At 38.2% G+C, this 27,405-nt stretch overlaps 1 protein-coding gene across 1 annotated transcript in view; it reads left to right on the top strand.

The window, feature by feature from the left end:
* Window positions 1-27,405, top strand: part of LOC129248733 (cell adhesion molecule Dscam2-like) — a 177,557-nt gene that overhangs the window by 59,907 nt on the left and 90,245 nt on the right. Inside the window, 5 exon segments of the mRNA XM_054888350.1 lie at window positions 2,989-3,150; window positions 7,784-7,933; window positions 14,305-14,422; window positions 24,502-24,751; window positions 24,904-25,108. Of these exon segments, the coding sequence (XP_054744325.1) occupies window positions 2,989-3,150; window positions 7,784-7,933; window positions 14,305-14,422; window positions 24,502-24,751; window positions 24,904-25,108 (885 nt within the window).

The following is a 27,405-nucleotide window of genomic DNA, read 5'->3' as shown; positions in this document are numbered from 1 at the left end:
AGGAATTTCTGCCAACATTATGCATTCACGTGCATACACATACGTATACAGACGCATGTGTGTTATATAGACCACTGGCAGCAGCAAAACAAAGCACGGCTTAAAATTTTAGAAAAAATATTCTGTTATTAGCATATTTTTAGTATTTATTCTTATTAATTCAGGCAGTGCATAGAGTAGCATGAGCGTAAATACTTAGATTAATACGGCCGCCGTAGCCGAATGGGTTGGTGCGTGACTACTATTCGGAATTCACAGAGCGAACGTTGGTTCGAATCTAGGTGAAACACCAAAATTAAGAAAAACATTTTTCTAATAGCGGTCGCCCCTCGGCAGGCAATGGCAAACCTCCGAGTGTATGTATTTCTGCCATGAAAAAGCTCTTCATAAAAATATCTTCCGTTCTGCTTGAAACTGTAGGTCCCTCCATTTGTGGAACAACATCAAGACGCACACCACAAATAGGAGGAAGAGCTCGGCCAAACACCCAAAAAGGGTGTACGCGCCAATTAGTGTATTATTATTTTGTGTTTTTATTCCCAAATTTGATAGATTTTTTTACTATAATACCGATTTTCGGTTAAGCTTTCGGAGATATAAATTTATACACCGGAAGTAATACGTAGACTACCAGAATACTGCTCTATTCTTTACAAACTAGAGTAGTGTCATAAGCCTACTTCAAACTCTTCATCTGCTTTCCACCAGCATTCACAATAACAACCCAGAGAAATGGTGAGAGAACACCACCTTGCGGAGAACTGCTACTCACCTGCCGGCGGATAGAAATGTCGCCCAATCTGCTATTTTGTCGTTAAGCATTCTATAGATAAATCTTTTCAGGACGTTATTTAAAGCCTCCTCAATGTCGAGGAAGGCGCCCACCGCAAACTCTTTCTGATAAAGAGACTCCTCAATATCTTTTAAAATTGAATGCAAGGCAAATTCCACCGAGCTCTCTTACAATGTTGGGTAGTCAGTCTCTCAAGGGTTTGGAGTAAGTAAGATGAGAGGTATGAGATATTTTTATTCCCTTCACTCCTCGAAGGAGCATATGACTTCTATAAGGATTTTCCAGCATACGCGATGTTATGCCGTAGCTTTAGCAGCATACCAAGTGGATTTGATTGAATTTAGATTGTTCAGGGTGAATCTTAGCCAGTTGTGTTTTGATCGACTATGCCCTACGCTTGCGGATTTCAATCCAAGGCCACTCCGTAATGCTGTGTGATGGTTTCCAGAGCGGAACCTATCCGTCTCCAGTTCCAGCATTTGAGTTGACATAATATCGGCTCCTCGTTGGTTTGCCCCCAAAGTTCTTCATTGCTTATTGTGTTTGGTCAGAATACTCTGATAATTATCGTTAGACATTTGTTGATGAAGGACTGTAGCTTTTGTATTACAGCCTTTTATGGAAACCAAGTTTTGCTGCCATATAGTAACGTTGAATACTCTGAGTTTGGTTTTTTTGAGATTTCCAAAACCTTCCGAATGCGGCTCTTAGTTTACCCAATCTGGTGCTGACATCCTCCTCCTCAACTGTTATAGTGCAGCTCTCATTGCCTTAGTTTTTGCGATGTTTATATCCAAAGTTGAGCTTGAACGACCAACTCCGTGAGCAAAAATCAATTGATCGTGAAATATAGGAACGTAAATGGATATGGATTGGGACCAACCTCTCCAGGAGTCGATAAAAACCAAGGCGCATTTATTAAAGGTGGTAGCACTAGAGCAACAACAACATTTTGATTGTTACGGGAAAGTAGAAAACAAAAAATGAATTCGCCTTTTTCGATTCTGTGCTGACAGTCGCATCAACACGGCGAAAGATAAAAACCAAATTAGCTGATTTACCGATACCACTTTTAATAGATGCGCCATGGTGGAAACCCAACACGGTCCAAGATCAGGGTAAAAGCAAAAAATCTTCACCACTGACAATGTTTTGTTTCGGCACTATGCGCCTCCAATAGGCGCGATAGCAACAAATTATAATAATAATAAAACAATATCCGTGGAGAATGAGAAATTTTATTTAATGGTTAGACAATTACAAAAAGGATCACTTTTTGCTCGAATAAATGGACTGCAGAATACTTCATTCAAGATTAGCGTTTTTACGGAAAAATCAAATCTTCAAATGTTTCTTATTTTTACCTCGGCGGCTATGTTAACAAACAGAATAATCGGGCTCGGAAAATACGCATATCGTCATTGAGAAACCGATGCGTTTTCAATGAGAGACTCTGGTGCAAACTTTAGTGAGGCAACAAAATTCGGACCGTTTTTTCTTTCGAAAATGAGCGAGAAGCCGCCATTTAACCCTATTTGCATTTCGACAAATTGAAGAGGATTACATAGATGCATTTTTGGTTCCATACGACTGTCGATATTTTGTGCACTGCCTTCCAAAGTTGACTAATCGGCCGAGACAGTGACGTTAATTGGCTGCCTAGAAGCTGTGATTTGACTCCATTAGCTTATTTTTTATGTAGGGAAGTTAAAAATAAATGTTGCGCTTACCATTCAGAGGAAACTCAGAAGTTGAAATATACCATGGAAGTTGTGAATGGGGAGATAAATGCCGAAACTCTCGAAAATATTGACAGAATTAGATCGGCAGAATGGGCCACCGTAAACCAGCCGGGAAGAGCATTTAAGTGAAATTATGCTCCGTTTTTAATACCTGAATAAAATTTCAAGCGCTCGTTGCGCCGCCCTGTATCTGAAAGTGTATGGTTTTTGTAATATTGTATTTATATAATTTGCCAGCGATTTGAAAATGCCTTTTATTTTTCCATGAAATAGCTTTTGAATTTAATTAATTCACCAAAAGTTAGTTTAAAAAAAATATTAAAATGTGTGAACGAGTATAAGTATTTGTTTTTACATCTCAAAGCCAATAAATAGTTTTAGACGCTTCTGGTGTAATTTCATTAATTAATCCATTTCCATACATTGTTCTTCTATTTTTCACACAAATTGTAGTTGTAAATCAACGCTATGAGCCGGAAGTGCAAAATCCAGGTGGCTTTATTGGCAGCAACGTATTGATTAAATGCAATATACCTTCGTTTGTAAAGGAGTATGTAACGGTAACGTCGTGGCTACAGGAACCTAATTTCAATATATACCCATCCTTGGAGGGAGGTAAGTAGGCATACATACATACATACGCACATATTGTATTTACATAACCTAATTGCCTTGTTTTGAGAATTTTCCTCTATTTGCCGAAGCGAGATTTATGTAGCTCGTAAAATCATTTAGTTTTAATAGAAGTGTATTGCGTGCTTTTGTATCAATTATTTGTAATAACTGTCTTTTGCCTAAAAAAATTTCGCAGAAAATGACTTTTGATTTTGAGCGGAACCTGATTGAATTTCATTTGAAAAAGCATAGAAAGACTGATTGCGAAAACCTGGTGTTGAAAATAAACAAAAGAAATTTGCAATCAAAATGTTCTTTATTTCTGACATTATTCTTGATATTACATAATAAAGGCACACTCTGGATCCACGGTGTACAGAATACCAAAGGAGGCGCTTTCCGAAAAGCGCTACTACATGTTTTTTTAGGTTTTTGACAACCAGTTGACGTCATCCCTTGAAATAAAGAAATGGAAGGGAAGTTACGTCTTTGTAAATATTTAATAAATGACTCGTTAACATTGTAATTTTTAGATTTGTGATTTTTAAATTAAGCAAACTAATAAAAGCGAAGTGCCGCGAGTTAAATTGTGAAAGCACAAATTGTAAAAATACCTCCAAATGCAGTTTGTTTTGTTTTGCTAAAGCCGCTGTGTCGAGAAAGTGTGTGTGTATATAATTTCTTGTATTTGGCAGTTTGCATTGCCTTTTTGCTTACTTTTTCTCTTACTCTTGTTGGAATAATCGCAGTGAGGACGTCACAGCGAATTCAGAAAGCGCAAAATATCACACTCGCCTTAGATCAATGAGGTTGTTAAGCATGAAATACTACTTACATATTGAGGCAATAGGATACAATTTAAAGGTTTCGGCTTGCAACTGAAGTTCCAAAAATTTGTATTTCTCTAAAAGTAAGGTCCCACATTGCAAAAGCTGTGGGGATCCTGCAGAGAAAGAAACTGTTGAACACCTTCTTTGCAAATCTCCGCGTCTGGCGGTTAGGCATCTGAGGTTTCTTACTGTGCCTTTTGAGGATACTCTGAGGCAGGTCTCCAGCCTTGATCCCTTTTCTTTCCTCCGCTACATCAACAGCACTAGATGGTTTTTCTTCCTTTAAGTTTTGTTACTTTTTGGCAAGTAATGGTCTACATTATGGTATCAAAACGGCAATCTAGAGGTACTTGTATCATACCCGTGGTACTCTTCTCATCTAATCTACTTACCTAAGGTCATATAATTTCATACAATTAGTTACTACTTTTCTTTATTTCCCAGATAAAATTGCAGTCAAAATTCTATTTTGGAAATGCTATTGATGGTCGAAATCTTAAGATAAGTAAGGATTTTGAATTAGAGAGATGAGACTACTGACGCGTATCGAGGAAATGTTTTGTTAGTAGCATCTCTTGGAAGAGCACACACCAATTATTAGCCAGATCGGTCCATTTCTTTGCGTTTGGCCTTCGTTTGAATCGGGGTAGTCAGGTGGTTTTCATTCTCTATCATGACAACGCTCCAGCTCACGCTTCAGCACCTGTCTTCACAAAATGGGATTCCAACTTCTTTCACTTCCCCCTATTCTCCAGGCTTGGTTCCCTCGGAAAACTATTTATTCTCCAATTAAAAGAAATGGCTGGCAGAAAAAAGATTTCATTCAAACGTGGAGGTGGTTACAGAAACGAAAGGCTATTTCTCAGGCTTAGACATATCCTATTATTCGGAAGCGGTCAACAAACTAAAACAGCCTTGGGCGAAGTGTATACGCCTAAAAGGAGACTATGTCGAAATTTAAAAAAACGTTTACTCCAAGCAATAAAGAAATCTTTATTTTTATACGGACTTTTCAAATGACCCTCGTACTCTAGCGTTACAACAAGTACTTACAATTCATGCTAGTACTTCGCCATAGCTACATTTTTCATTGATTCACTACTACATTGATTCAACCGCATAGAAAATAACTCGAAAAATTATGGGGGTACCATTGGGAAACTTGCAGGAGTTACTAAGCATAGTGTAAGCTGTGCAGCGGGGTCTTTCAAAAACTACAGAAAACAAACAGAAAGAACTTTTTAAAATTTCAGACTATGGTCGGAATCTCTGTACTTCATCTGATCGGCTCAAAAGTTTAGATATAGTGGATTTTTTCATAATCCTACTTTTTAGAAGGTGTCCCGTTTAAAATTATTGTTTCTCATACTAATTATGGTGGCCATAGTATAAGCAATAGCTAATTTTTGTATTATATATAATATATTTTCCTTTAAATCCGTTTGGAGCGTAGGGTCAGAATCGCTTTTCCAAGCTTTGTTGCTCTTCTGATTGAACTTTAGCAGATTTTTGCACACACCAAGCAAATGCAGTTTTACGGACCGCTAAATGGTGTTTCTGCCTTGTTCGGAGTTTTCAATTTTTGGTATACGACTTTTAAAGTAATTCACGTACGGGTTTGCGTGTGTTTTAACGTTTCGGTGTTGAAAAGTAGTCGATTTAAGGAGCCAGTTTTGTTTGTAGCCGTAAATCTCATCCTAGCTTTTGCGATTGCCAGATTCCATTGCGCTTCTGAAAGCTCGGATGTCCAAAGAGACTTCTGCCTCAAGTTTTGCTGTTGCGTTAATTATCTATTTGGTTTGCTGTGCTGTTCTTTGAAGACCACTAAGTAGCTTTATGACGAAGCTTATACGGAAATATTTAGCTGCCAATCAGGAGCTTATTGTTGTTGCAGAGGTGAACCAAGAGTCCACCATTTTTATTCAGATGACTAGTTGCGTGTTTTCCCATTACATGCTAAAGGCCCGATTGATGCCACCAACCTGAGCGTTAAAATCACTCATCAATTACAACGTCCTTTTTTTGATGGAAACGAAATGTGTCGCAAGCTAACTGTAGAAATCGTGTTTTTTTTTATTTTAGCTGAATATTTTTTATATCAGCAGAGAAAAGGAAAGGTAAAAAGAAAGATGTAGGTGCATATAAGCAAATATTGGCAACAAAGTAATATAGCAGTTTATTTCTAAAGCGCGGTGTGTTTCTGATTATTTTGATTTTTTGTATTAGGGCGTTCCAAAGACGCACCACAACGACAAAGAACTGACGTTCTGTTACTAGGCAACTGTATTTCATACTAAGTAAGATGCCGCCGTAACCGAATGGGTTGGGATTGCGTAGGCTCGAACCTCTTTGCATGAACATCAAATAATTGAGCAAGTTTTTTCTAATAGGCATCGCCCCTCGGCAGGAAATGGCAAACCTCGGAGTGTATTTCTGTCATGAAAAAGCTCCTCATAAAAGTCATTTGCCGTTTGCAGTCGATTGAAAACTATTGGTCTTCCAATTCTGGAACAATAACAAGACGCACACTTCAAATAGGAGGAGGAGCTAGCCAGATACCTAACAAAAGTATACGTGCCGATTATTTATTGTATTTATTTAAGGTAAAAGATCGCGACGATTTAGTAAATTGAAGTCGGACCATGAGGTATTTGTACTCTTGAAGAAGACTAACTTTGTCAAGAAGTGTTAAGCATTTTAATTTCAGCAAGTCATTAAATCATATGGCAAATATTAGCTTAGTAAAAGCGCATAAGTGATCGTGGCTCGTACTTTGCTCCAGAAAATTTGCTGATATGCTCAGTAGAGTTGAACTGGCACTCTTGACGAAAGTACGTAAGCATCGTGTTTATAAGTGAGATGGTCACTGTAGCTCTATTTTTAACTACTCCTTATCTAACGGCCGTCGTAGCCGAGCGGGTTGTGTACCATTTCTATACTGCTGATCCCGAATTAAATGCCCGAGCATGACCAAACAGTTAACGAATGATTGAATGTGGCAAGTATATTAGTATTCATATAAATATCTGAGTAAAAATGTACTCATACATGAAATTCAAGTAGTGCATACTACACTACCGAAAATGCCTGATTAAATTCATCAACGTCAGTAGGTGGTTACAGAAGAGGACTTAAACTTAAATGATGGCGTCACAGGACTATTCAGTTTTTAAACTACACGTATCCCCATTTTGGTGGTAGTCACTTCTACCTGGCTGCGTATCTGCCACCATCCACCCAAGTTATCAACTGCATCAACCTTTATCGTTTTATTTTCGAAATATGAGACATTTACTTGCCTTTCTCTCGGCTTTCAGTTGCCAGTCCATCAATGAGTGAATGTTTTTATTCCCTCACCGGAAAAAAAAAATAAACCGACATAAACGAAAAACAGCAACCAGTCAACTGTTGGTTCGTTAACTAACAGGTCCTCCCTCTGCTCTACACTGCCTGCCATCAACTCCTTATCGCTTTTAGGTGTGAAGAGTGAATACACCACACCTTTCAAATGGCCATTCGGCCGTCCAACTACACATATCCTTGTTGAAACCTTTATTATTTTCCCCCCAAACCTGTATCTATTATTTAAATACATAGACATTTGTGTAAGTGTGTGTTTGCGGATACATGAATATGTATATAGTTAAGCACAGAAAAAAGTTGGACAACATAGTCCCATTTAAAACAAACACCAGAACTAAAACAAACAAGTAAATTTATAGCATTCGGCATCTGCGCTGAAGCGTAACTGTTTTGCCAATTTCATTTTATTTCCAATTTTTTTGTTTTTCGTCCACTTTTAGATGGCAAAAATCATATGCTACCGACTGGCGAACTTCTGGTCTACAACATCACACGCACCGATGCGCATAAAGTTTATCGCTGCCGCACCCATCACAAGCTAACGCAGGATTCTGTTGTGAGCAGCAATATGGGCAAAATTCAATTGACCGGTAAGTCAGCTACAACAATAACACCAGTAACAACAACGGCAACAGCATGTGGAGAATGAAACTTCTAAGCAGGCCTGTACGCCTGACCTCACACACCACACCCATACACATGTACCCATATGTGTGGATATGCATAGAGGTACATTAGGGTGCCACACAAAAAATACAACTTTGCCCGTTGTTCACTGGAATAATGAAATCTATTATATTTTAAGATCCACGCTAAAAATCTTTAGGAAAATATTAACATTTATATGAGTCGGACCGATTTGAAAGTAACACTGCAAATAAAGTTTTTTTTAATATTTTTTCCATGAAATCAAATATGAAGGGTTTAGCTTAAAAAGTCGCCACAAAATGCTTAAAAATTGTATCATCATCATCATCAGGACTACAGTCTTGTGTTAGCCATTACTTCCACGCTTCATAATGAGCAGTAATGTGCAACTTTAATATTGATTTGAGACATGTCGTATATCACCTCTTACTGTCACGCTCCTAACTTGAAACTTTCTAGCGGTGCAACTGTTAACTTCAACCAGAGACTGGGAAACCCCAGTAGAGGAAAATGGAACAAAAGAAGTGGGTTATCTGGCTCTCTTACATAGGACTGGTCTTAAGGTTGACAATATTCATTGTTTCGAGTCCACAACAACATGCTCGGATAATTGATACAATCAAAAGAATTAAGAATTGTGAAAAATTTCGACAACGGAACCAAAGTAATGAGGTTTTCAGACGTACTCTCAAGTCGGTCGTACTCGCATAAATCACAATTTTTTTGCGAAGTATTTGCGTGGTAGTCTTAAAATATAACACATTTTATAACTCTGGCAGACCTTTGGTACCAATTTTTTATACGGAGTATCCACCCTAATGCACACACATACGTACAAATGCCTTGCAACATTACTGCTGAAACTTCATAACTAAAAAGTCCAAAAATGTGTATGGTAGATCCAACGTTCAAGATAGCTTTACCTTAACAAGATATTACACATTCACATGCCGGCGGAAAATTCTTTCAAAGTAGAGAGGAATATATTTTATTTTGTTTTCCTATTTAATTTACATTAAATTACTTATTTTTCTTTTTGAGTTGCGATAGTTTTGCAGCAAATGATCACTTTGTTGCTAACAGATACTCACACTTAGATGCTGACACAATACATTTAAGTACAATGTTGAGCAAAATTTAAGCAACTTCTTTCGTGATGGTGATAAATATATGTAAGTATTTATGGTTGCCTTAGCACAAAGGCCTAGAAATTGAAAATATATCTGAGCATGTAAAGTAAATCTGAGTTTTATATTATTAATAATCGAATTTATACTTGAAGGAATTTAATTAACGATGAACGTAAAAAAGCATGAGTATACAATTCATCATTTATTATTTCTTTTTCTTTTATACATGCCGCCGCATTCCGGTGTAACTAGGTTCGAAACTCCGATCATGAAATGAATGAATCATGAATCAAATGATAGAAAAAGCTTTTTTTAAAGTCGGCCGCTAGCGAGCAGGTAAAGGTTGGCCGCCTCAGCAGTTGTGGTCGCAAAATTAATGGAAATAGGGTTCCAGCTCGTTTCCCATCGTCCCTTTTCTCCAAACCTGGCTCAGGCGGATAGCCCGGCCTTCTATTTCTTCCCCAATCGGAAAGCATGGTTAGCGGGAAAAATTTTTTATTCAAACGAGAGGGTGATTGCAGGAACGATGTGCTATTTTTCAGACTAGCACAAATCCTATTATTCGGAAAGGAATCCACCAATTAGAACAGAGTTGAACGAAGTGTATAAGCCTATGTCGAAAAACAAGAAAGGTTTAAAAAAAAATAATTGGCGCGTACACTTCTGTTAGGTGTTTGGCCGAGCTCCTCCTCCTATTTGTGGTGTGCGTCTTGATGTTGTTCCCCAAATGGAGGGACCTACAGTTTCAAGCCGACTCCGAACGGCAGATATTTTTATGAGGAGCTTTTTCATGGCAGAAATACACTCGGAGGTTTGCTATTGCCTGCCGAGCGGCGACCGCTATTAGAAAAATGTTTTTATTAATTTTTGCTTTCACCGAGATTCGAACCAACGACCTCTCAGTGAATTCCGAATGGTGATCACGCACCAACCCATTCGGCTACGGCGGCGGCGGTTTAACCCAAACAATTTTGTAGTTTTTATTTTTACACAAGCGACCCTCGTAATAATCATAGAGAATATCTTGAGAAATTTGAAGAAACTCTTCATAGAATTGAATTTGTTTGGGATTCCAGAGCTCAAAACGCATTTTTGTAATTATTTTCTGTGATAAAATATGCCAAAGTCGTGTTATGAGATTTTTGCTTTTATTGGTGGTGCCCTGCCTCCTTATCCAATGTCTAATGCTTTTGACGTTAAGCACGCCATTCGTAATTTTTGTAACTATGTGAAATTTCAGTATCATAGCATAAAGGGTTCAGAGAAAAGCTATGTGAAGGCTTCAATTTGTATTGCAGGTGCAATGCACTTTTCACCATAAGGCAGGTATTGGAAATTTGTGTAACTGTACCAACTTTCGTTCAAGTGCCACGCCCCCTTTTCCAATACTTAAAACTTTTCACCACAAGTATGGTGTATATAGCTTAATAGACTTTAGAGGTATATTGGTTTGCACACTTTGGTCTATATATCAGATGCCAAGTCCCCTATATGTATTATATAAGGATTAACATTTCGGTGCATGTTTCTTTGAAATCGACCAAGCGGTACACTTAGAAAAGGGGTTTAAATATTTTAGCGCTGCGTATTTACAAATATATAATAATATTATATATGATTTCAATATAGGAAAAAATGTCATGCTTTAAAATTGCACTTTATTCATCATCATCCTCAGCTCGAGGTGAACCTTAACTTCCTCCACAATTTTTTTTTATGTTGGTCCATAGCCATACTACGCTAGTTAGTCGGTCCTGCGCTTCTTAGATGGTCCTCAACGTCGCCTAACCATCTTTTCCGCGCTCGCCCTCTTCACTTTTCACCACACATGCGTGCATACAAAACTTTGCGAGGTATTCTTTCCTCTGGCATTCAGCAAACGTGTCCTAGCCATCGAATGCGCAGCGATTTAACAAACCGCACGACCTTTTCACCTTGTAGGAATTATCCTAACTCATTATTATATCTGATGCGAGAGATACCATTTTCTTCTCGAAATGGACGCAGTACTCTTCTCAGTAATATTCTTTCCAATACTCTTAATTGTGTAATTACATATGCTTTTAAGTGTGTAGGATTCATATCCATATGTTGCCAGTGGTTGAATCAATTTTTTATATATTTCGATTCGTTCTTCTACTCAAAAGCTTGCTTTTAAACAGTTTAACTTGCGTAGAATAAGCTCTGTTTGCAGCCCACACACGGTCTTGGACAGCAATTGTTGTACCATCTGTTCTACGGAGAAGAGTTCCTAATTAATTTGATCTCGCTTTCAAATTTATGATCAGTGTGAGGGCTGACGCTTTTCTCAACGTGTTAAGTCTTGCGAGGTATTTCATTTTACTCACATTGATCTTTAATCCAAAGAATTTTGTTTTCATTTGGAGTGCTTAGAATTTTTGTTTTTAGAATATTCATATTTCTCGTGAGGACGACCAGACCAGGCAAAGCCATATATTTGGGCAGTTTTGGTGAATATAGCCTCTGATGGACTAACATCTTTAGTTACATGTAAATAGTCTAGGATCAAACTTAACCCAAGCGTAGACAACGCGTCTCCCTGCTTTACTACTGTTTCAACTCTGAATAAATCAGACGCATTTTTGAATAGATCTCGGCGGGAGTTAGGCTTACTAGCGAAGCCAATTTTTTTTGGTATTCTTTGCGAAACTTTTAAAAAAATTGGCAAATTACAAATCTTTGAGCGATCGTCGGTCTTTCCCTCCTAAAACCGCATACGTACTCACCTAATATTTGTTCAGTCTTCGGTGTAATACATTCGTGAAAATTTTATGGGCTGTACTTAGTAATGAAATTCAGCGATAATTTTTGCAGTCACGTCTGCCACTTTTCTTATAGATTGGTAAAATTATGCTAGTCTGGCATTCTCTTGGCATAATCTCAGATTCCCATTTAAATTTTATAAGACTTACCAGGGCGTTTTGTAGTTCCGTTGATCAATGTTCGATGAGCTCAGCAGTTATGCCATCTTCCTCAATTGCTTTTCCATTTTTTAACTTCTTGATCGCAAGGCTAATTTCATCAATTGAGGGTGTTTCAACCAAAACTTTTGCAGACGGAATGCTGTTACACTTTATTGTACAAGAATTAAATAGGTCATAAAACTGCATACCCAACAACAAGTTCGTAATTGCCTGCATAACGATGGTTATCATATCAGAGTAGCACGCCTCAAGCCCTACATTTCAGCTATTCACAGAAAGAAGAGATTGGAGTCTGCCAAACGCTACATAAATGAGCCCGATTCTTTTTGGGAAAACGTCATATTCAGTGAAGGGTCGAAATTTAATATATCCGGATCAGATGGGCCTCCAAAAGTTTGGCGAAAAGAAAATTCAGAACATAATGAAAAAAATCGTATTCCTATCGTTAAGCATGGAGGAGGAAATGCAATGGTTTGGGGGTGCATAGTTGCATCTGAAGTAAGGAAAATGGTTTTTGGTGAATGATAAAATAGACAAGCATCGGTATTTAAACATTTTAAATAATAATTTGCATGATAGTGCCACTAAACTTAGACTGGATGCTAAAGGGTTCTTGATTCAACACGACAATGACCCAAAAAAGTCATCGTGCAAGAATGGCTTATTCCCCACTATAAGCAGCTTAAGGGGTTATATACCTTGTGAACCCAAAAAAATGGACGATTGTCATACTTTTTTTTAATATATTTTAGAACTTTTATTCAAATGAGGCATATATCATACTGAAGGGTAACTCTCGAAGAATACATTTTGGTGTTTTTATTTTAAAAAATGTTATTTATTGCTGATATCGCCTCTCCGCCGTTTTTTAGAAGAGGCTTGCGGTGATCACAGTAGCGCATGAGCAGCTCAACTGAAATCAAAAGAATTAAATGATTATTGTAGAAAAATGTTTTTAAGTGAATCTGAACGATTTATTTACCCAAAAAAAATTATTCTCGGTATGAAAACCGCTTTGCACCAAAAAAACAATTTTTGAGGGGTTGAAAAATAAAAAAAAAAATTAATTACAGCGAACCATGCAAATATTTATAAAAAGTGAACCGTTCAGATTCACGAGGTAGTAACTTCAAATAATTAAAAAACAAAATTTATGCAAATCGGTCTAATAGTTTTTGATAAATAATGATCCCCGCGACGGTAATTTTCAAAAAACACTACTTCGAGAAAATCGCGTCTAAAGTTTTGTGTGCACTTTATTTATGGATAATTTGCGCACTTCCACGGTCTGTAACTTACGTTCTAGTGCTCCGATCTTTGTGATTTTTTGAATTTATATTTTTAAGATGATGTACTTTTCGAATATGCCATAAAAAACTTCGATTTTTTAGTTCAACACAAAGTATATAACCCCTTAAAACTCCACCTAAATCACCAGATCTGAACACAATTGAGCATGTCTGGGAGCTCTTAGAAAGGAGCATCAGAAAGCGCAAAATAACATCAAAGGCGTCATTAAACAATGAATTTGGAAGCTTTTATTTCTTAAATATTGAATAAATATGTTATTTTTTACGAATATCTTAAAATTTTGTTCTTTTGCGCTAAGTTACAGATGTATCTGTTTATAAACTGTGAGTGTACGAATAAATTGTGTGACCACTGTATAGACAAAACATATCAATATGTTTTGTACCTTATAGGTTAGTCACTTGCTTTACGTGTAAAATGCATAGCTACTGGAAATAACTTGGCTAAAAGGAAAAAGTTGCTTAACATTTGCTCATCACTGTAGATGTCTAGTAACGAGTTTCACAAACCGAGAGTGGTTTCCAAATGTTGCGGTGTGTTAATTATATCGTCAAATTAATTAGCGACGATTCCAAAATCAACCAACGCGAAATAGACGTACATATGTATGTACGTATGAATGTAAGTATGTACACGCACGTAATAAGTATGCACTTGAAATGCTTAAAAAGAATACATGCATACACTTACACATACTAACTTGTATGTTTTCGTAAGTTTTGCCTAATTTGTGCATTGTTTGTTTTACATATGTGCGTGTGTGTGTGAGTACTTGCCACAATTACATGAATATTAATATCATTTTAATTTGCGCTAAGTTTTTAACATACACTCGTAGTCGCGCGTATTTTAACAATTCCTGCTCTTCAAACTACTCGTGTGAACGCTTTTACCTGTTGATAATCTTTTTTTATCTGTTTGCTATAGAAATGCGCGAACTCGTGCCACCAATTATGAATGAGAAATCTACCAGCATAGTGACCCGTCTAGGCGATCCTGTTGTTGTGCCGTGTGTGGCCTATGCCAACCCGAAGCCAGTATATCGGTAATTATTTAAGTTTTTCATTATGCATATATATTTATATTTATATATGACTTAATTCTATTTATAATACTATATACACATATGGCCATTCAAATAGGTACCCCCATGTTCATATGGAAAATGCAAGTTTTTGAAATTAATAATAACAGATATTCAATTGTATGTGGTTTCTTCTTCATTGATAAAAGGGATACATAGCAGCGTCAAAAATGCCCTAACAGAAAAACTGTTTTTAGAAGGGATTGTAATAGAAATAAATATAAAAAAATTGTAGGCATTGTTTGTTAGTGCTTAAATTTTATAAAAACAATTTGTGGTAATTTTTTCTGACAAAAATTAGTATAAAAAAAATCACGTGACCCAAAGTACAATGAAAAATAGTTGCTCCACGGTCTCCACCATTTCTCCTTCAAATGTTGATGAATCTGTAAAAAGAAAACAAGATCTTGTCAAATAAAATTGTAGTTATAATCTGCCGAGCCGGATTTGTGATTTAAAATTTTTTTTTTAATTTACATCATTTAAAAAAAAAGTATGCGTTTACATCATAAATGTCATACCTTAATTATGTTTATAAAATTTTTTAATAAAAATATCAAAAATCAGGTCTAGAGAGAAAACACTTACGAATATTAAAAAAAACCGCATCAAAAAATATTAACAACTATTTGAGTTAACATGCTGACCGTGCCGCAAAAAGTGGTTTCGAGAAAAACGGGTTTAAACTTTCAAGTGCATTTTGTTCGAGGTCGCGCGCATTTAAAGCAAGAACTTAAAATGCATTTTTTAATTTATTTTGTTAATTTACGTGTAATCTCCCACTCCAGCTTCATATTGTATGCCTTCCTAATCAGAAAGCAATTGTTGTTGTTCAGTCAACGAAATGTTCTGGCCTTTTTTGTTGCTTTTATAGCCATGATTCGTGCGTGTTTTAGCCGGTTCGAATTTTCTCCGAGACAATAGCGGTACCCCTCATCTCCAATTCTCTCCCATAATGTTTTATAGATATCCCTATAAATACTTTAGAGTAAAAAAAGAACCCACAGGCTGAAAAGCTACGGAAGTAATGACTAGCTGCCTCAAACGAAGGACAGCTACCTGTGCGCATCAAACTCTCGTCGGGCAGTTACATTTTCTACCATAACTTTGTATCCATGGGGAATTTTTACACTCGACTTCCACAGAAATATGCCTAAAACTGTAAAGAATAATAATCTGTAAAAAAAATAGATTTTTTGAAAATTCTGGACGCATATAACCCCTCAATATAAAAAATATAAATAATTATTCAAGCATCTTTTAAAACTTTAACTAGTGCCAGTGGGAACAAAAAATAAACTTTCAAGTGGTCATTAAAATAGGTACGAAATAGAAATAGAGCGATACAAAAGAAACTATCGAAGTTTAGTCAATAACCACTGTGTCCACCATGATTGTCAATGAGTTTTTGTATTCGATTTGGCAAAGAATTGATAATCCTTCCCCAGGTTTCTGTGGGAGAGGAATACCATAGTTCCAAAGATTTTCCATAGGGTTTAGGTTATTGTTGTAGCAGCACAAAGAATCGCCATATACGAGTATATACGGGAAATGTTGCTGGAGTGACAGTCCTTGACTGAATATAAATCCCAGTCGCAAATGGTACCATCAGTTCTTGAAGAATTTCTCTTTAAATAAATTTGTATTTTTAGTTGATTATGAGGTGCATAGGTCCTACTAAAACCAAGAGAAGCATCCTACCCATGCTTGACTGTTTTCTCTGTGAACCGCGGTGTGAACTTTTGTCCTTTAGGACATCTAGCATTTCGCTCAGCATCATTTCCAAATATATTTATTGTTTCATAGCTCCAAAATATGTTATGCCATTGTTTCATACCTTGAGCCTCTACTTTCGTTTAGGACCAAACTTTATCATCTTTTAGTCTGAAGTTTCATAAGTTGTGATTGCAGCCCAAATAAGCTTGATTAACTTGTTGCTGGAACCTTTAGGAGAGAACTTATCAGAATATATAATATCTATCTTTGGCCTGAAGTTGCTGGGATGTAGAGAGAAACTCCACGGCAGATGAGCCTGAAAGGAGATGTAGGTTAGGTTAGGTTAGCCAGGACTAAGATAAGAAACTCGGTGCCACTAAGGCCCATTGTGATGCCTGCATTTGATTTCCTTCAACTGAGATATGCCAGCTCTTCAAAGAGATACTCGCTGACACGGCTTCTTTGAAGTGCACGACATTCACAGAGGAGGTGTTGTACCGACTCAATTTCTTCATCATCTCCACAGCTCCTGCAGAAGTCATACTGAGGCTGACAATAGCGCCGTAACCCGATATAAAACCTGTGCGGATTCTGGTAGTTGATCTGCTGAGTCCAAGCTGACATTTTGACCTTTTAAGATTCAGTTTTGGCCAGAGCGGTTTGGAGACCTTGCAGTTAGAAGTCTGAAACCACCTTCTCTTGGTTCTGCGATTACGCTCAATTGCAGCATTACATTTTCCTTATCCCTGTGCCTTATATCATTTGCAAACTATTACTTAGAGAAATTTGTTGAAAGGTGGAAAAAAGTCAGCTTGCCGTATATTTAGGCAAACTTTGCCGAAAAGGTGGAAGGAAAATTGGATACGCTATGTATTCCCTAAAAAGAGAATGTATAATAAATATCACTGGAGCGAGTAGGACGCCATGCGAAACAACTAGGATGGTATATCCGAAGGTGGTGCAGGAGCTGTGAGAAATATGAGGACGGACACTGCAACGTAATTCCTGTGAAAGCAGACTCGATACCTGACGCACCCATTTTAGCCAGCCTAAGCTAGAGATGTTAAAGATTCCTCAGTGATACTGTACCATTCAAAAAGGAGAAATAAAAGCAAAAATGGAGTTCACTTTGGGACTAAAACTTCTGCTGCATGTATTCAGATATATGTAAAATTGCCGCAGAAATTGAAACTCTCTTACATACACATACAAACCTTGCTATATATTATATATCTAGACATGTTAAAATTACAAGTTTCCTGAATTAAGTTTGAGGAAAAATTACTAAAATAATTGCGGAAATTTTAAATTACTAAAAATAAACTGAATGACGAAGGATCTCAGTTTTATATCAAAAGCAAAAAAAAAAAAAAAATATAGAGGAAAGGAGCTATTTCTATTGTACACCGCATTACGTCTTCCTCTCACCTGCCCCAATTTCAGTGCAGCAAACAAACGGTCTGAGATATAGGCACATTCATGCGTATGTGTGAAATGGAATGTAAGTGAGTGTGTGTGTGTGTGAATGGGAAAAGAGAGTCTTCTTCGCGCACGAAATTCCCGCCACATCAAGTCAAACCAAACTTAGACAAAGCAAAGCCGACCAAACCAAGTCAGACCATAAAAGAGTGGGACAACCACATAAGGGGCAAGCAGGGAAACAATTTAACACACATGACTGCCGTAACTGTCCCGTACAATTCCACCACTGTCCTTTCCATCTTCATGTTGGTGCATCACAAAGCGTAAACGTAAAGAGCAGAAAATTAAGGAGCAGAAAAACTAAAAAGCAGAACGGCATAAATAAAACAATAGCGAAAAGGAAAAAAAGTAAAAATAAAAATTAAAAAGCAAAAACAGCGGAAAAGAGGCGAGACGAGTGAAAAGAAAATGCAATGTGAAAAATCTAGAAAATGAGAAATGTAAAAGGGCATGCATGAAAAAACCGGAACGAAAAGCAAAAAGCAAGCGGCAGAGGAAATACGCAACCATGCCGATTGGTCTGGGGACAGCCAAGCCGTAACTAACCAAGCAGTCAAATGAAATAAGTACTCCGATATTCTCACACCAACGAACTGGGGCGGTTAGGCACCAGCGGCTACGCTGGCGTATACGTAACATACCGAAAATATGTGGGCCTGTTTGTTGTAAAATAACGGTGTGTTTTTATTTGTGCAAAACGTATGTTGGTATTACTTGGGAAGGGTCTGAAGTATACATACAGCAGTTGACATGCTCGAGTGCATTGACATGCAATATTTTAATATGCCACGGCAACCAGGCAGCGTGATAGCAACAACAGTCAGCGTGAACCATCACTATGAGAGCCACATCTACAAACACAACGTTTTCTTAGATCGCACAGTGGTCAAAAGCTAGCAAAATATGTTATTTATAAATATAAAAATACAAAATTGGAGCGCGCAGGACATACCCGCATACATACATTCTGCACTATCTTCAAGTTGAATCCATTGCCGCTCAGAGCGTTATTAGGTTCACGGAAGTTCACGGAGGTCTCTGTCGGCAATCTACTGTAGGACATGGTAACATTTTGAGATAGATTTCTTTGTCCTTCTCTGTACTTTGTAGAGATCTCTCCATTCAGGATGGATTGGAAGGAGGGGAGAACCTGCATGGAGATAGGTACCTCTATTTTAAATCAGCCAAACTATCAATCTGCTTTAAACTGCCGAAAACTTTTAGTGTTTTCCAAGCAGAGGGCTTGGAGATCTTGCAAGCGTACAAAATACTTAGGGATGCCTGTTGGAAGGGATACATAAATATTATTTCCGATAGTCGAGTTGCGATCAAGACCCTGTTGTCGGGATGTTGCAGCTCTCTTCTGGTCAACTTCTGCAAGGAGGAGATCAAATGTTTCGAACGTGCAGAAAACATTTCTCTTATATGGGCTTCTGGGGCATATGAACGTAGAGGGAAATGAAACTGCCGATAAGCTTGCCAGAAAAGGATCGACAAAACCGGTTTCAGTTGTCCCCATCTCGGACATCGGTGTCCCCTTGACTATTGATAAAGGGAAACTGTACAATTTCTTTCTTGAAAAAGTGGGAGACAGATGGAGTTTTATTTTATTGGGTGATATCTCAGAAACACTGTAGCCTCATTGCGACAGAACCATGAAAGTTCTGGGGATCCCCAGCCATTTAATTTCCAAACTCATAGTGCTGTCCACGGGTCACTGCGTGATCGGAACTTATACTGAGGAGCCGTACAACCCCCAATGCAGAAGCTGTGGGGATCCTGCAGAGATAGAAACTGTTGAACACTTTCTTTACAAATGTCCGGGTTTGGCGGCTAGGTGGTTGAGGTTCCTTAGTGTGCCTTTTTGAGAATAGCCTGAGGTAGCTCTCCAGCCTAGATCCTATTCTCTGGATGGCTGTAGATGATTTTTCTTCCTTTAAGCATTGTAACTTTTCGCAGGTAGTGGTCTACATTATGGATTCAAAACGGCACTCTAGTGCTACTTGTAGTGCACCCGTGCTACCTTTGCCATGTAACCTACTTACCTACCTATTTCTGGAGCTTAAGTTGAATTTTGAGAGACTTGCAATATAATTTTATTACAAATATTTTTATGGTACATTTTATTCGGGTATATTTCACTGTTATGAGTATTTTTCAACCTTCCTCATAAAAGATCAAAAAAAAAGTTCATCTATCGAGATGTTGGAGGATTAAAATGGTTTTAATACCATATGTCAGTATTGACCTTACTCATGTTTTGTATATTCTCATTTTTCCTTAGGTGCTGAGGTGTTTATTGCTCAATAGGTATCTCTAAGGCGTTTCTACTGCATGCTTTATTTGTTAGCCTAATGGGTGAGATCTTTAGAGGACGTTATTTTAGCACCGAGATAGTTAATTACGTTATTTATATTTAACAGATGTGCCGTAAACGGCAAGCTTTCACTTTAAAGGTTTGTTCATATTGAGCTGGAGAGCAGGGCCTGCAAGTTGATTGCTTACGCGGATGGCATAGCAATTATTGTCAGAGGAAAGTTTTTAGATACTCTGATGGAACTTATCTCCTCGGTAAATCCTTTGAAGACAGAGCTTATCGTATTTGAGAACAAATATAAACTATTTAGAGTTTTTCTCCCCTCAATAGCGGGCGCCGTTCGTGCTCTCTGATAGGGTGCAGTACTTGCGACTCATCCTTGAAAGAGGACTAACAAGAAAGTTGAGGAGAGAATTAGGAAGGCAACAGTCGCCTTGGGTGAATGTAGGCGTGCTATCGGCGAAATTGGGAGCCTCTCGCCTAAAGTTACATTTTGACTATATAACACCATTTAAAACCTATTTTATAGTGAGGAGTTCTTGCCTGGTGGAACTCGCTAGAAAGGACGACATCAGTTAAGACGCTGTAGAGGGTTTAAAGGTCTCCCCTCATTGGAATCAGTGGGGCACTTCTGTTCACTCCTACTCTAGCGCTTAACGCTATGCTGATTGTGGTAGCCATGGACATCGCATGGAAAACTGCCGCGGCACCGCAGTCAGATTGATGTGTTCGGGCCGCAAACTAGACTTATGTTACGGACACTCTAGTAGTTTAAAAAGCTTTAAGTTCATCTCCATGTACACCCTCGCTGGGTCTGAGCGGTACTTTGTTTTCATATTCCATCAAGGGAGGAGTGGGCGAGGTGTAACATTTCGAGATATGACAAACAATTTTACGGATGGCTCGAAGTTGGTGGGCGAGTACTCTGCGAGGAGCTGACTATAAAATTCAAATTTAGGTTTCCAGACCACTGTAGTGTTTTCGGATCAGAGTAAGCTGCAATTAAGAAAGCAGTGGAATACTTCGATATTAGACTCATCTGTGTTCCCAGTTACAGCGGCATAGAGGAAAATTGCTAGGGTGGTGAGTTAGCTAGACAGGAGAGCCTGGAGATGGTTTCATCGCAAAGCGAAAGAATTGGAGTTCCCTTGAGAGCCTGTGGCCTACTCCTGGAAAGATGGGCTTCGCTTCAACGAGTGCGCGTAAACGTGCAAATTGAATCATATTCGATAAATTATTGCTTTTTAGGCGATAGATGAATTTATTTTCTCTTATTCGCTTAGAAAATGTTGCAATCCTTTATGAACTCACATTTGTTAGAATGCCCATTAATTTCGACTGTATTGTGATACAACTACATTATTTTGCCTCACTGGTTTCCGTCAGATAACTTAACTAACTGTGAAATTAAATGAATTTAATGAACGAAAACTTTAGAAGTGGCGTTGGTTTTCGCCCTACTCTCTGCGGTTTTACTTAAAAATTCCCACTGTTTTCGCATTTATCAGAAAATAATAATCACTTGTTTTCGGTGGAACTCCCTAATTTATAATATAATATCTGCACACACGAACCATGCATTCGTATATATTTTTTTCTTCTTTCTTGGGTACCATAGTGCACCGGCAGTGTTGCCTTTCTTGGTAAATGCACAAATATAATAACATTAAACAAGCAACCTCATAATAGGGCAACGTGGAAATGCATAAATGTGCATAATTGGGGCTGGGGATATATTATTACAATACATACATACACATACCGCACAAGCACATGCGTAAGCATACCCAGTAGTTAATTGGACTGTATGCAATGCCACACCTTTTCCGATTGCATGCATGTCAAAAAGCCTAAAATATAATTTAGAGTACTTAAGTACTTACTAAAGCGTACTTCAAAAGGCCTTAAATATAGTTTAAAGTAAATAACAGTGCTTTCGACTTCAGTAATTATTCTAGAGATAATTACGAGTAAATATACTTTAAAAGATATCGAAATTTGTAAATATATTAAAAGAGAAAGTGACATTGAAACCTGAGAGAGGAGAGAAATGCTGGAATGCACGAATATTCTATCTGGCTTATCACAAACTGCAGCTACTGACTATTCGTTATGGAAGGCAACCAGAAACATATCGCAATCAACGTCATACATTGCACCAATAAAAACTTCTGGAGGTGAGTGGGCAAAAACCGACGAAGCAAAAGCATCTGAATTCGCAAAACATCTTGCCCAAGTCGTCGAACCCTTTCCCAGTAAATATATAAAAGGTGGCAATGAAACATACGAATTCCTTTCAATCCCATTTCGAATGGACTATCCTGTGTCTCACTTTACGTGGAAAGAAATTGAAGCCACAATCAATAAAACGCCTATATTTTGCCCACCCTGACTAGTAACAAAGAAAAAATAGACTTTTATATTCCCAGACTTACCTTCGACATACTCTTCAAGACCAGCATACCGTCAAGAAGCGAGTGACATACACCAAGGCCAGGGGGAGGAAGGAATTAAATTTCTAAGCAGATAGTTCTATGCTAGACGAAAAAATTGGCTATGGAGTATTTTCGAAGGAATTAGGACTGGAACTACTGTTCGACTATCGGACTACTGCAGCGTCAGGCAGAAGTGCTAGCTATAAAAGAAGTGGTTGTGTATCTAACAAATCCTACTATAAATATGTTCTCGTATAGCCAGGCGGACATTAAATCAATGAATTCGGCTATACCAAGATCAAAGGTTGCACTGGAATGCCAGGCAGCCTTAAATGATATTAGTGTCGTGTTCAAAATCAGCCCTATTTGGGTTCCGGAGCACAGAGATATTGAGGAAAATTATAAAGCCGATGAGCCAGCGGGCCAGGTACTACTCTTCAACTGCTCAGTGATGGAAGAACCATTGGGATACCTATGGCCTCGAACAAATTAATAATTGGACTTTTCCAAGAGGCCAATAGGGTCAAATAAGTCAAATAAATAAAAAAAATACAAAGGAACTGTTTGGCCTTTCAAGAGAGGATATTTCGCAGGTAGTGGCTTGTATAACCGGTCATTGGCTATTTGGCAGGCATTTCTGGAGGCTAGGAGTTTTTCCCCAATAATATTATAGAAGGTGTAGAGATAAGATAAGATAGAGATAAATATTTTTTCATTTCTGTTACGGAAGCGTATGGCGTGAGAAGTAAATCAACAAAATGGTTCCATGAAGAAAAATATACTAAATGATGTTCCCGGTTAGCACAGTGGTATCACAACGGACCTTCAAGGTGTAAGTGAGTTGGTCGTATAGACCGACTACCACCATCACCTAATACGTCTCTAACTCTCGTTAGCTGTAGGGTGAGCCTTACGCATGGAAAATGTGTATCACCTTTTGAAGCAGAATTCATGCTCAATGCCCCGTAGCTTATAGTTGTGTGACATGTATTCCTCTCTTCGTCCTTCTTGAGCTCTGAGTATTTATTAAGTCCTAGGCAGACATTTCTGGTCACACTAATGTCTGCACATGAAAGAAATTATAACTAGCCCACGATGATGAAATTAACTATAAATAAGGATTGTCATATTCTCCATCCGTCGAAACTTCGATTTTGAATTATGAAAGCAAACAAAATCAAAAGGCAATGGGGCCAAGTTGTCGATACTTTACAATGTTGATTCGAACAAGTTTGAGTGGGGCACATGAATACTGTGCTACAGAGTTATCCAGACAGCCAGAATACTGAGATCGTGCGGATGAATGGAGTGTCCAGCTTATAGATGATAAATAGTGGTATGAAAATTGTCAAAAATAGTTTTGAAAACTCGATTTTATTGAAGAAATCTAGCTTGCCTAAAATTTTATAAAAAAGAAACAAATTACTCTTCTGAAATAAAGCCGATATTTGAAAAAATATGACCCTTCAAAAGAGATAAGAACTTACCTTTAACCAAACAAAACTTGAATCAAAAACTATTCACGAACTGTACATTGCGGTCAATTACCGCTGATTACTTTTTTTGGTCTGCTCATATCGAGGGAGCACTACCTGCTATCGATCAGAAGATTGCTTGCATTCAAAAGGGGGGGAAAAAATACGAAACCAAATACAAGTAACGATACAAATCCAGCTTTTTAAAATATATATAAAAGTTGCAATTAAAATAAAATTTTTAAACGTGTCTCATCGTTCTCAGTATCTTCCAACGCCCACAGGTACCCTCAAAGTAAGTTATATGATACCACTTTTCTGTGAGTCTGTCCCAACATTTACTACTGTGTACTTAGGTATATACGGTTTTGCGCACTATAAATATTTGCTTGCGAAGTAATGTGTATGATTTTGGAAGAAGTAAAGTAGGGGCATTCAATTACGCATTAGCCTGAGGGATACGCTTAAACCATTTTAGTGCCAAATTTGTTTTGCAAGAAATAAAACTTCGAGCCACGGAAGTAATATCTAGCAGTTCTTTTGGCTGTTTATTTTCGAGTACATAAATAAAAACTTATGCCGCATATTATTTAATTCACTACAAATTGCTTCCAGCTGGCACACGAAACGCCCAAACAATGAGGAATCCATACAACATTTGTTGGCGACAGGACGCGCCAAAATTAAGGAAGGCACTTTAATTATTACCGCGGTCGATCGCGCCGATAGTGGGGCGTTCTTCTGCACTGCTACCAATTCGGAGGGTAGCGAAACTTTGGAAGTACAAATTGCTGTTACATCACCCCTTACTGCCAGCATACAACCAACCATACAGACGGTGAATCTGGGCAAAACGGCAAACTTGGTAAGTTCGTTAACGAGGGTGAGGCTATTTAATTGAATATCTACAAATGCGAAATCCATTAAAATACCATCGAAAAGTAAAGCCTTTTTCATGTTGCTTGCATTTTTCTTAATTACTGGTCATTTACGGTGGCACTCATGTTTTTCTTTTAGATTTGCAGTATTTCGGGCTTTCCAAAGCAAAGCATTATCTGGCTGAAAGATGGTCAACCACTGCGTTCAGGTGCGCGTGTGCGTCTGCTGTCTACGGAAAATATACGCATTACCTCTATCACCAAGGAGGACAAGGGCATGTACCAGTGCATCGTGAAAAATGATCTGGAATCTGCTCAGGGTACTGCCGAACTACGACTTGGAGGTGGGTATGAATTTGAAAGTAGTGTTTCTTTTACTCTTTACGCAACACAACTTAGTATTAACATCAGAATTAAACATCCCTCCTGATTGAACGAATTTGCCACAAAGCGATTTGGGACTAGTTTAATGAACCGCGAAAGTTGGTTATGCTTTCCACAACTAGGAGATGCCAATTTGATCAGGCCATCAATGTAGTTATGCTGAGTACGGCGTACTGGCAACAGATCATATAAATAAATTCCAAGATCTGCATGATCTGCAGTCGCTAAATAAATTCATTATTTCTGGTGACAAAATACGAGTCGGTGACTATTAAATCGAAATGAACCACAATTCTTATGCGAGGGTGGTTCAGTAAGTACCCGTGTTTGTTGACAGGGGCGGTCCTGAGGGAAATAAGCATTGTATGCTGCCATCTATCAAACGACGGCAAAACAAATTTCAGACTGATTGATAGGTTAGTTTGGATTGGCAGATATTCGAGTAAGACGTGTTTAGTGATTTTCGCTAAGATGGAAAAAAGCAATTCGGTAATTCGTTTTTTGTTTTTGGATGGAACAAAATGCGAGGAGATAAAAGCAAAGTTGGATGCTTTCTATGGGGACACTTCGCCATCTATGACCACATTTAGATATTGGCTCAACGAACTTAAACGTGGGTGAACATTCGCCCGGTAGACGTGGTAACCGAGGCAATCATTCAAAAAGTCCACGACATGATTCTCGCTGATCGACGAACGAAAGTGCAGGAAGTAACAGAAGCTATAGGTGTGTCGACCGGAAAGCCATTTGATATTTTACATGATAAGTTGGCGATGGAAAAATTGTCGGCCTAATGGGTGCTGAGAGTGCTCACAAGCGACAACAAGTGGATGCGGCTGTTAACTTCAAAGACGTGTTTGGTGCAATTTAAACCAGATCTGAAAAAATTTTTGCAACGAGTTGTCACCGCTGACGAACCCTACATTCCTCATTAAACACAAGAAACTAAGAAACAATCAAAACAATGGATTTCTCCCGGTGAATCTGCTCCATAGAAGACGAAGACAGTCACACCGACCGGAAAGGTTATAGCGAGTTTTTTTTTTTTGAGATGCGAACGGCGTCATTCTCATGGATTTTTTAGGAAAAGAAAGGACGATCACTGGACAATACTACAGTAAGTTATTGAACCGCTTTCACAAAAAATTGAAGGAGCCCCGGCCGCATTTGGCGCACAAGAAGGTGCTGCTTCACCCCAATAACGCACTACCACTCGATTTATATGGACTGCATGATAAGGTCTCCAAATAAAAGCAGCTTATTCTGATTTGGACCGAACAATCGTAGAGTAGGCTTATAATATCTAAAGAGTATATCTAAAGACTTTAGAGACAGCAGATAACTGAAAAATTGGTCTGTAATTCGCTATATGGTAATCACAGATATGGCAACCCAACAAAAAAACAAAAAAAATCCAACTGATATCAGTAGACTTAGAGTGTCTCGGGGGCCGTTTGATCAAGGTGGTAATTCATCTGCTCATACATAAAGGATGATCCGATTGGAGGTACACTTTTTTGGCAGATCTCGTGTGACTACTGTCAAACAACATTCATTGACATTCCACCATGGAGAGACTTACGCCTTAACAACATTTACTAACCGTACATTTGTACTGCGAAAAGCGATGCTCTATTAAAAGTGGTCACTGCGCGCTCAGGCTTTATGGTGTACAGCGAGTAGGCCCATCTTTGACATAATGGCTACGTCAATAAGCAAAATTGCCATATTTGGGCTGAAGAGCAACTCGAAGTCATTTAATAACTGCCATTACATTAATTGAAAATAACCGTTTGGTGTAGTTTATGGGCTGGAGGAATACTCGACCCATATTTCTTCTAAGACAAGGCTGCAGCAAATGTAACAGTGAATGGCGAACGCTACTCCGCCATTGAAGAACGACTTTTTGATGCCAGAAATTGAAGCCTGTGATTTCCACAATATTTGGTTCCAATAAAACGGCGCTAGCGGTCGCCTCTCGGCAGGCAATGGCAAACCTCCGAGTGTATTTCTGCCATAAAAAAGCTCCTCATAAAAATATCTGCCGTTCGGAGTCGGCTTGAAACTGTAGGTCCCTCCATTTGTGGAACAACACCAAAGACGCACACCACAAATAGGAGGAGGAGCTCGACCAAACACCTAACAGAAGTGTAAGCGCCAATTATTTATTTTTTTACTTGCCATGCATCCCATACAGCGCGTGAAACAATGGACTTACTGCGTCTTTGTTTCGGAAAGCAATTTATCTCTCATCTCA

Source organism: Anastrepha obliqua, chromosome 5 (genome assembly GCF_027943255.1).
Source record: "Anastrepha obliqua isolate idAnaObli1 chromosome 5, idAnaObli1_1.0, whole genome shotgun sequence".
Taxonomy (NCBI): domain Eukaryota; kingdom Metazoa; phylum Arthropoda; class Insecta; order Diptera; family Tephritidae; genus Anastrepha; species Anastrepha obliqua.
The sequence above is the reverse complement of the archived record's forward strand: the minus strand, read 5'-3'. Positions and strand labels throughout refer to the sequence as shown.